Below are 11,135 nucleotides of genomic sequence, written 5' to 3' on the forward strand. Positions count from 1 at the left end.
TGAACAACCTCACTGTGTCTAGTGGAGGTGACACATTGGGCTGGTAACCTTGCCAGCAGCTCCTAGGAAGAAAGATGTGGCTGTCTGCTCTCGGAAATATTCAGTCTCAGAAACTTTGTAGGTTCTGGAGGAGGAGGAATCAGACTGGATGGCAGTGTTTTCTGTTTGTTTGTTTGGGATTATGCAGACTTAAGCTGTTCGATGATAATGCAACTACCTTTAAAACCCAGTATGTGAGAAGCAAGAGAAGGGTGTGCTTAACAAAATTACACTTTGTTTTCTTATTTGTTTCACCTATAGTTTCATATTTCCCCATGGAATGAACAATTTAATAGTCAAGAAAATGAAGGGGGAAGTCTGCATTCTTTTTATATTGTGGGCTGCTTTAAGGTCGGTTTTAAATTAAAGTCAAGAAATAATGTAGGGAGTCAAACACCCATGTCTCCTCCCAATACTCTTCATGCCTCTGAAGAGTAGCATACCATGAACGAGTCCTCCCCATCCTGAGCTTTTGAGTTTGCTTTCCAATGCGTAGAATGGTTTCTGTTTTGATTCCCAGGTCATGGCTGCCTGAAGTGACCCCCGCCCCACCAACCCCGTACAAAAAAGGGTCCTGAGGTCACATCCAGCACAGCTAGAAAGAGTAACTAGCTTGGTACATACTGTTCTTCACACGCAACAGTTATTCGAAAGGAGAAAGGAGGGAATGGCACACAGACATCATATACTGGTTCTTCAAAATGCACTTTTTATTCACTTAAACGCAATGATTTTTAACAGTTGCAATAAAGTATGTGATACACAAATTTGAGATTGTTAGCAGCACCTGCAACAAGAGGATTGTGGGGTACCTCAGGATAACGAAGAAATGACTGAGGCAGGCACAAAGTAACCTGAAATTCATCAATCCACTGAAGTCCCATGGAATCTGAGGCCCCTTGAATGTTTACCTGATACATGAAAATAAATACTCTGAATGATGTTGCAGTGGACCACTGAAGAGCCTGACTCAGAAATTCGTGTTCATTTCAAAGAAAAAATACCCGCTGAGAACATTACACTGCGCATTCTAGGATACGTAGTCAACGCTACACCTATCTGCACAGTTTCTGGTGCTCACAGATTCCAGTCTTTGGTGTTTTAAATCTTATTCATACGATCTGTCATTTAATATTATTAATCACCTTCTCTAAGATATTGTGTAATGATTTGGCAACCAAAAAAATTGGGGCATGGCAAAGAGGAAAGGAGCTTCAGTTGACCTGCCAATAAAATGGACACTTGTCTTGGATGGACAGGAGGCCTGTGAATGTGATGCCCACATGACTCTGTGCTCAAAGGACCACATGCCACTCTAATAGAGACAAGCACTTTCTGAGTTGATGGACATCTTTATGAAGGCCTGCGATCTAAAAATAGAAACTATTATAAGCAGAGTGCAAGTAGAAAGAGAAGGCCCCAGGTCTCATGCGCTTAAAAACAACTAGCATTGAAAAGTTCTGATTTACAGCAATGCACAGATATTTCACCGTGACATGATCGTAGCACAATGGTCATAAAACTTGGACACCAGTGTGACTGGCTATAGGCATAGGCAGGATGGGACCTATATTTAAGAGCTGTGGGGTCCCAGTTCTAGCTTTGACTTCTGGCAGCAGAGTTCATTAGACAAAAAGTTAGGACAATATCTTAATTGGAAATACTAGCTATCACTGGGTTGACATACCTTCCTCCACTTGTCTATGTGGCCCCAAAGTCCCATAGCTCTTAAAGCACATAAAGTCCCACATGTAAGGCTGATTCCATATGTGGCTACAATGGAGAGTTCTAGGCTGTATCCCTGTGAAAGACCCCATTCCCCCCTCTGGCCTAGGTCTCTTTGGGGTGGGGGGGTCATTTCTAACTGTCCCTCACCACCTTGGGTTATTATTTTTTATCATAGATGTTATAAAGTACAGATTAAAAGCGATGCAGGACAAACATCTGCCAACAGAACTAGGCTGCATATTCATAAAAGAAACTGACAAATCACTTATGCATTGAATCTCTAATCTTCAGGATGTTTACATCAGAGCACTTAAGAACTGGAGAATTGTTCCTGCCATGGTGCAAAAGCAAAAGGACTAACTACGCACTGGCTGTGAAAGGACCACAGCAGAATAGTGAGCCTGCCTGAAGCCCTCCTCATAGTCGTGGTTGGTATCTTAAGAGAAATCAAGCTAGAACATGACACTGAAACATAGTTGATAGGTTTCTAGAACTTAGAAATAGAAGGGATTCTAGACCAAACAGCTACGCAGTACAGACATTATTTTTATGGCATTCTAACAGATGGTCATCCAGCATCGGCTTGAATATTTCCAATGGAGGGGAGTTCACGATTTAAGGCAGTCCATTCCACTGTTGGACAACTGGAATTAGGAGAAAGTTCATTTTAACATTGAGTTCAACCTGCTTTCTTGTCACTTTGAACTGTCTGAATTTGGCTTGTGGAACATACTGTGCAACATACAAAAAGTCGTTTCTTCTTATACAATAAATATTCAAGTTAAGGAACCTTGTGAAAAAAAAGAAGCCCATTATCCCCCAGTCTTATCTGAAGCCTACTCTGTGAACTCAGCTTGGTGGTCCAAAGGGCCATCTAAATTATGAGCTGAGCGTACTGAACCCAAAGCCATACACTAAGCAGCATTGCTAAATGATGAGGTTGTCAAAGAAGCAACATCCCTATGTGGCACAAGTAGACGCATGAAGTAAAAGCAGACCAACCATTTATTTGCCAGAGTGGTTGGAATATTTAAGCAGAATTTAGTCACTAGTACCCTCTTACTTCAAACACAAGGAGTGTAATGAATTTCCAGTGTCGTTAGTGTATTTCTTATTGAGGTGGTATTTTTCGAAAAGTTCCAAGAGGGAACAACACACACGAATTTAAACAAGGCAGTGTACATTATTATACGTTTGCATTCCTAATCATTACAGCCTCTTTATAACTCAAGCTTAGGACATCTTTGTTTGCTTTAAAAAAAAATTAACATAGCTCATATCCCGCCCCACCACCCACCCAACCCCATTTGGCAGAAATGTCAAACTGTTTGGCAAGAGTCTGATGGTAACATTTGTTGGTTGATTAATGAAATGCTTTAAAGGATGGCTGTAGCTCTTTAACTCCTTCATGCAGCTGGGTTCTAGGTCTACATTGTGACTTGAAAAATATTAACATCTCTCAGGACTAAAGCTTTCTGAAATATCCTGATACACACGAGAAGGGGAAATAGCAGAAATCACACAAAATGCACTTGGCTTCATAAAGCTTTTTTTGTTAATCTTTCTACAATTTCAATTTGGAAGGCTCTGATTCACAATCACAGCCTTATCTCGTTTTACCCTTGTGTGTGTGTATGTGTGTGCACCCTTAGAGGGGCATGGTTATTCTTATACTACTGACTGATCAACTTAGTGCACACTTTGAAAACACTCTCTACTTTTAGCAACAGGAAGACCCTGCTTTGGAGCCACTGTTTAAGTCAATGGTGTGACCTAACATGCAATGCTCCAGCTGTTCCTCTACAGCCAACACCTGCCTGACAGCTTCTTCGAAGGCCACTGTCACATTAGTATCATCTTTGGCACTTGTTTCTAAATAAGGGTAATCCCCATTCTCCATGCACCAGGCTTGTGCCTCCTCAGTCGTCACTTGCCTATCCTCTTTGTCTACCTTGTTACCCAGAACTACAAAGGGGAAGTGCTCAGGGTCCTTCACATCTGCGTAGTAGATGAATTCTTTCTGCCAGTTGCCGAGGTTCTCAAAGCTCTGCCGGTCATCCACACTGAAGGTCAAGAGGCAGCAGTCTGCTCCCCTGTAGAAGGGCGTCCTAAGGCTCTTGAAACGTTCTTGCCCGGCAGTGTCCCAGATCTGGAGGGTTACAAAGCGTCCATCTACCTCCAAATCACGGTTTAAAAACTCTACCCCTATGGTATGAAAAGCTTGGGAGTCAAATTTATTGGTTACATAACGGTTCATGAGTGAGCTCTTTCCAACTCCACCGTCACCCAAGAGAATGACTTTTAAGAGCAGGGATTTCCCACTCATTGCTGTAGTACCAGAGAGGGAGGAGTTTGTAATCAAGAGAACCTGAAAATAAAAGAAAAAAGTAGGAGGGAAAACAGTTAAACCTGAAACGGAAACCAACTTCATAGCAATTTTTCTCTGAATTATTAAGTCTTCTAGTTTAACGTCTCATTGGTCGATATGGTACAAAAGATAAAAATGTTTGGACACAGGAGAAGAGGTCTTGCTTTCTTGAAGTCACTTGCCCATGTCAGAAAAATTATGATTGGGAAATCCTTGTTCACACACATGCTCCCTTGGCTAATAATTTTATTCATCAATTTAGTCATCTGTCTTGAATACAGCTTTCCTATTCAGCTGGATTTATCAAGTTTCCTAAATTTAAACAAACCATAATTTAATACGAGACTCAATTATGGCAAAGGTCTTATTTAAGCAGCATCAAGAATAGTGGTCTAAAAAGAAAAATAGTACCTAGACGTGTTGAATGGTCTTTCTTTCTTTCTTTCTTTTTTTTAAGTGTTATTTCTTACTAAGGTATAAAGAGACTTTTAAAAGAAAATCTCTGCCTCATAATAATCCCATGTTTGACAGCTATAAAGCATATAATAAGAGACTCACTGGAGCAGTAAATCCATGATTATGACTTTTAGTAATATTTCTTTTATTGACGTTTTATCCAAACTCGTGATCTCTCCTTTCAAAAAGCAACAAAAGTAAGTAGAAACCTGGGCATAACTGATAGCTAGTATGAAGAACCTATGCCAAATAAGCTTCCTTTAAGTTCTTAGCAGACAGGTGTTCTAACCCTACTTTCTGAGCTGCGGATAAATTTTAGAGCCAGGTTAAGGACTGACTGAATGTGGAAACCAAATGCTCATTTCCAGGAATAAGGGCGAAGTATTAATAATGGACATCGTGAGCATCTGCTCATGGCACAGTATAACTGAGAAGATGTTGCAGGTGCCTGTGCATTCCCTATGTGGTCATGTGCAAACATAACTGCTGCATACATAGGCACAATACCAGGAAAAAGAGCGATAAAGCAAGGGTTTAGTGTCAAGAGCTCTGGGCTGGCAGCAATTGGGACACCAAGGTCTTCATCGTTACCCCACCATTCCATTCTTTTATGAACATGGGAAGATCATTTCATTTTTCAGTATCTCCCTATTTTCCAATATAAAAACAGAGTGCATGGTATATATCCTACTTAACTCACAAAATTTGAGGAAAGATGAATAATTTAAGGAATTTGAAAAGGTTTTTCTTTAATGCCTTGGTTTGCGATTTTTAGTTCCTCTTATACTTCCTTTCTTTCACTGGTAGGGGCCTTGTGAGCCTGCATTAACCCTTCTCATCAAGGGTCGGCTAGTGGGAGGAGAGCAATTCTTTCTTTTCTCTTTCTTCTCTATTTGAGAATGCCTTGCTCCTCAATAATCTTGAGCATCTGCATATGACACAGAAGCTTCGAGTTGGAGGGACCTTAAGGGTTTTCAGGCCCAGTCCTGCTACTGATGCTTGAGCATCATTTGAGAGTCTGTTGTGTGCTGCTTCCTTTACTGTCTCCGACTCCCATTTGTTTACTGGAGTTAGAAATGAATGCAGTCTAGTCGTGTTTCCTTGCCTTCATTAAATCCTGGGGGTTTTCCCTCTGCATATCCTCTTCTATCATCCTCATCTTGACCCACAGCTCACATTTAATCTACTTTGAAAGTTTCTTGGCTCTTCTCTCCCCATCCGTTCTAATTTGCGATCTTGACTACTTGAACACCCACTGGTTGTAGACAGTGGAAAATACATGTTCAAGACAAGGTCTTTCCTTTAGATATTTTGGAGATTAATACAAGTTTAAACTCACAGTTTACAGTTGCAGTCATATCATTGCACAGCCTTATACTTGTTGCCATCTTTTTCTAAGTAGGTCCTTCCTACCCAGCTGGATTTTATATTCCTAGGATGGTCCCTGTTGCTGTTATTTTGAAGTTCCTTTAGCATGCAGCATCAGGGTTCTCCAGAGAAATATATGTTGATGAATGAACTCATTCTGTAGGTGCCCAAAATGAATTTTTTGTATTGATGCCAATGCACAATAGATGCACAGTTTTGTAAGATGTCCAATTATTATTATTTTTAATTGAGTGAAGACCAAGATATTAGGAACTTATCTGGATAATCTTTTTGATGGCTTAACAATAGTGCCACCTGTTGAAAGTCAGTGGAAATTCTCCAGAGTCCTTCTGCTTATCTTCAAATATATATATAGACACACACAAGTATATACTCACTCACTGCCATTAAGTCGATTCCTACTCATAGAGACCCGATAGGACAGGGTAGACCTGCTTGTGTGGGTTTCTGAGATTATAACTCTTTATGGCAGCAGAAAGCTTCATTTTTTCTCCTAAGGAGCAGCTGGTGGTTTCAAACTGCTGACCCTGTGGTTAGCAGCCCACCTTGTAACCCACTATGCCACCAGGATTCCTTTAATAGCTATACATATATATGGGATATATATTACTTGATAAATAAATATATATACACATTTTTCTATTAGCACCACCCAAAAAGAGTGAGCTAATGAACTGCACTTTCCGTTTCAGTGGGTGTTGGCATCCTCACACTTTGGAAATAAGCACAGTGTCCTAAAAGACACCCTTAAATTCAAAAGCACAAGAGCTTTTCCAAGAATATGCTGGAAAATAAGAAGGCAAAGGGAATTCTTTAATATTCCTAAATATGCTTAATAGGAAAGTTAAATTCCTTGTGTATTTTGTTTTGGTCCCATATCTGGTTAGAATTCACATCAAAATGCTTATTCTGATTTTCAGCCTATTCAGAGGAAGATCTGGCTTTGACCACAACCTACAGAAGCATTTTCTCTTTCCTATCCCTTCCCCAAATAGATGTACAAACATTCTCTAAAGATCGTTTGTTCACATTTCTCTTTTTAATTAGGACGCTCCGTCTTGAACAGCCAAGTGAGTTAAAAAATGTTCCCCATCTGTTTTGTTCCTTATCACATTTGACGCTGTCAGAATCTGTTGTACCTGCACCTATAGGAGTCGTTTAAAATCCTTATGTGTGGTTGGGAGATCCTGGGGGCGGGGTGTGAAAGAGGCAGTGCTCTGAAGAGAAAGAAGCTGAGTCTTTCAAACAGTACATTTTCATGTCGCGATGGAGTGAAGAGAGGCAGAAAGGCAAATTGGGAATGTCAATTTGGTTGCCGTGAGTGAAATGACCTCCGAATCAGTAGTGCGGGTTGAAAATCTGGAGAAGGATGGGGACTGCAGGGATAGCTAGGGCAAGAACACTAGCGCTGGTCGGTGGATGAGAGCGGCGATGGAGCCATTGGTGGAACTGTGGGGAAAGCATTTCACCCTAATTAAGCTAGTCAACTCACAGTTGAGTTCTGGCACAATATGTGGAAACACTATACTACAGAACTAGGAAGCCCTGGTGGTGTAGTGGTTGCGTGTCAGGGTGTGATCCTCGTAGTAGTCAGTTCAAAACCACCAACAGCTATGTGGGAGGAAGACCGGACTTTCTACTCTGATAAATAGTTACACTGATAAGAGTCAGCTTTGGCTTGATGGCGGTGCATGGGCTTTTTTTATACTAGAGAACTAGGTGGGACTTTATTCAGTCTCCGCCCATCTCAGCTCAGGTAAGAAATGGGGGTACCTTTAAGATACTATAACTTAAATGGTGTAGGCCATTTAAAACACAACCTACTGTGGAGTGGGGCAGCATTGGTGTCAGGGAAGCCCTCCGAGGTACTAGATTCCTTTTTTCTTTCTTGTTTATTTATTTTTAATCGTTTTAGTAGAGGCTCATACAATTCTTATCACAATCCATACATACATCAATTGTGTAAAGCACATCTGTACATTCATTGTCCTCATTATTCTCAAAACATTTGCTCTCCACCTAAGCCTCTGGCATCAGGTCCTCGTTTTTCCCCCTCCCTCCCCGCTCCCCCCTCCCTCATGAACCCTTGATAATTTATAAATTATTATTTTGTCATATCTTGCCCTGTCCGACGTCTCCCTTCACCCACTTTTCTGTAGTCCGTCCCCCAGTAGATTCCTTTTCCAAGGTTAAGTTAGTAGCTTCATTCAGACTGGGAGTCCAAATCCCACAGCTGTACGCCACTGGAGTATGCACACATTTAGGCCCGGCTTTGTATCTTACTAGAAGGCCTCAGCGTGGAAATTCACCTCTAACCCTTCCTTCACTCCTCACAACTACAGCTCTGGGTCTCAGAGCCCAAGAGCCGAGTAAGAGGCACTGCCTCCTGGCCTCTTCTTTCTGAGGCTACTGCCGGAACAAGTACATAGGGTTCGAGTGACATATGAAAGTAGGAGGGTACAGGAAAATGCTGGCGTCTCTGTGAGGGGTACATTGGGGCCACAGGGAACCTTGAAAGTCCGACGCTATCTGGTCCTCTCCACTACCTAGGGAACAGATTCTCTCACCCCGGCAGCTCGACTTAGAGGGAGACAGCGGTGGCGCATGCGCACTGGGCCACACCCGCTCCCTATGGAGCCTTGCACCTCACTGCCGGGCTTTGGCAGTTGCTCTGGATTACTCAGCAATGCCCCCCTCCATCATCACCTACCTCCCCGCCCCCCCACCCCCCCACCCCCAACACAGCTCCAACCTCCACATCTTTTAGGCCCCTTTCTAGGCTCGAGGGGCCCTGGGGGCTACCTAGAGCTCCTTTCTTCCCCCTTCCCACAGGCCACCCCCTCGCCCTGCCCTCCCGGTCCGCTGGCCCCTGGCCCTTCTCCCTGCCCCGCACGGACCCCTTACCCAATAGGATGGGAGAGGGAGTGGAAAGGGCCGTGGGTACCAGCGAGGTCTGTTCTGTGCGCCTGGGGTCCGATTCTTGAATGACACCGTCACTGCTCCGGCCGCAGCCTCGTCCTCGGCGGGGGCAGCAAGTGCAGCTCGGACCTCGGTGGGTGGCCTGACAGCTGCCGCTCGCGCCCGCCGCTGCCACTGCCACTGCTGCTGCCTCCGCGCCGTGTTTTGCGCCGGCGCCCGCCAGGGGAGGGGGCGGGGCTCGCACCGCCCCCTCTTGCCCCTCTCTTAGAGCTAGGGGACCCTGTGTCGTCGCCTTCCGCCCTTCCGAGTGGAGCGCTCTCCCTGGCGTCGTCCCTTCCAATTGTTTCATGCTAAGTGTCCCACCCTGCCCCTCTCTCCCATCCCGGAGCTGATTAGGAGGCAAAGTGACAATGGACCTTCAAAGATTGTCCTTCCATGTACCTCTTCCGCAGCCTGGGGCCTGAGCCCTCAGCCCCAGCTGGCCCCAGCTTGATGCATACTCACTGTCATTAGCCTCTGAGATGCCTTTTCCACTCTACATCTAGACCTGCCCCCCCCCTCCTTTGTTTCGAATAACTCAGGAAAATACCTGTTTTTAACACATCACGAGAAGACGACTCCTCACGATGATTCAAATGACATGGACGACACACTGCCTTTTAACCTGGCTGGTTTCTGTTCTAGAGGACCCCATAGGAAACATTCTTGAGGTTCCTGGAATTGCTGCTCAGGTAGAATGCAAGGGCTTCCAATGGTGCCTAACCACGCAGCCAATCTCTTCGTGGGGCCTCCGGTGGCTCTCTGATACCTGCACCTAGTTTGGGAGTCTTTGCTGGAATCTATGTCTCAGACAGATTCATTTCTGAAGCTTACCTCAGGGGTGGGAACGGGTACTTTTGCAGTGCTACCTCACTCACCATGCACCTGCTGGTGGCCCGCACACCTGCTTCCCATCATCTAGGCCACTGTCCCTCTAACTCTTCACAAGTCAGCCCCTCAATCATCCCCTCAAGCCCCAACTGAAATGTCACCTCCTCAGGGTAATCTTTCCCAATACCCCCCAGTATAAAGAAAGTGCCCCAATTCTCCCCTAGCTTCTCATAGCCTGTTGTATTTTTCTTTGTGATTATATATTGAAATATAAGTGATCTGCCTGCCTCTCCCCCCTGCAGAGCACACGGGAGCAAAAGAAGTGGGAGGAAGAGAGAGTGGAGCACATCCTGGCCCACCAAGCCTGGAGGACGATATTCCCGCTCAGAGCAGCCAATCCACAGAGAAGAGCATATGGCCTGCCCCACTATGAGACCTGACATCCCTTACTGACCCATATCCCTACAGGGGACAACCCTGGAGACACAGTGTGGGAATTGTGCCCGATCTGATCCCACCACACCGAGGCAAAACACTAAGGGCGTGCAACAGAACAGCAAGGGGAACAGAGCAACGAAGTCCCCAGGGAATACCAAAAATAGACTTTGGGACCATGGCTTGGCGGACCCGTCAGACTCTACCGGAAACACTCCTAAAGGCCAACAAACAGTCCGTGAACTAACTACAAGCTTTTCTTTCTTTTTGTTGTGTTTTGCTTTGTTTTTTGTCATTGGCTTGTTGTTGTTTTGTTGTATATTGTTGCTTGGTTCTTCTCTGTCTTGTTTTTGTGCATGTTATTATCTCTGCAGGTCTGTCTAAATAACATAGGCTGGATGAACAATCTGGAGGAGAAAAAAATGGGACCGACAGTTCCGGGGGGACATGGGAGAGGGGGAGGCGGGGGAAAAGGAAGTGGTGTTAACAAACGCAGGAACAATTGGACAACAAGTGATCCAAAACAGTGGTGAGGAGGGTGTAGGAGGCCTGGTAGGCCTTGGTCAAGGGTAATGTAACCGAGAGAAATTACTGAAATCAAATGAAGGTTGAACATGATAGTGGGACAAAAGGAAAGTAAAAGGAAATAGAGGAAAGAGCTAGGAGGCAAAGGGCACTTATAGAGGTCTAAATAAAGGCATGTACTTATCAAATATATTTATATATGAGGAGGGGGAAATAGATCTATGTGCATATATCTATAGGTTTAGTATTAAGGTAGCAGAAGGACATTGGGCTTCTACTCAAGTACTCCCTCAATGCAAGAATACTTTGTTCTATTAAACTGGCATTCTATGATGCTCACCTTCCCGACACAATCGCTAAAGACAAATGTGTGTATAAGCAAATGTGGTGAAGAAAGCTGATGATG

General features: G+C 44.1%; 1 protein-coding gene across 1 annotated transcript; it reads right to left on the bottom strand.

The window, feature by feature from the left end:
* Window positions 1–727: 727 nt before the first annotated feature.
* RAB9B (RAB9B, member RAS oncogene family) lies at window positions 728–9,042 on the bottom strand. The gene is made up of 2 exons (XM_045290655.1): window positions 8,885–9,042; window positions 728–4,135 (listed from the first exon to the last, which is right to left on the bottom strand). The coding sequence occupies exon 2, from the start codon at window positions 4,091–4,093 to the stop codon at window positions 3,488–3,490; it is 606 nt and encodes a 201-aa protein (XP_045146590.1). The 5' UTR covers window positions 4,094–4,135; window positions 8,885–9,042; the 3' UTR covers window positions 728–3,487.
* Window positions 9,043–11,135: the final 2,093 nt, after the last annotated feature.

Source organism: Echinops telfairi, unplaced genomic scaffold (genome assembly GCF_000313985.2).
Source record: "Echinops telfairi isolate 266 unplaced genomic scaffold, ASM31398v2 ScPeMD7_47;HRSCAF=170, whole genome shotgun sequence".
NCBI lineage: Eukaryota > Metazoa > Chordata > Mammalia > Afrosoricida > Tenrecidae > Echinops > Echinops telfairi.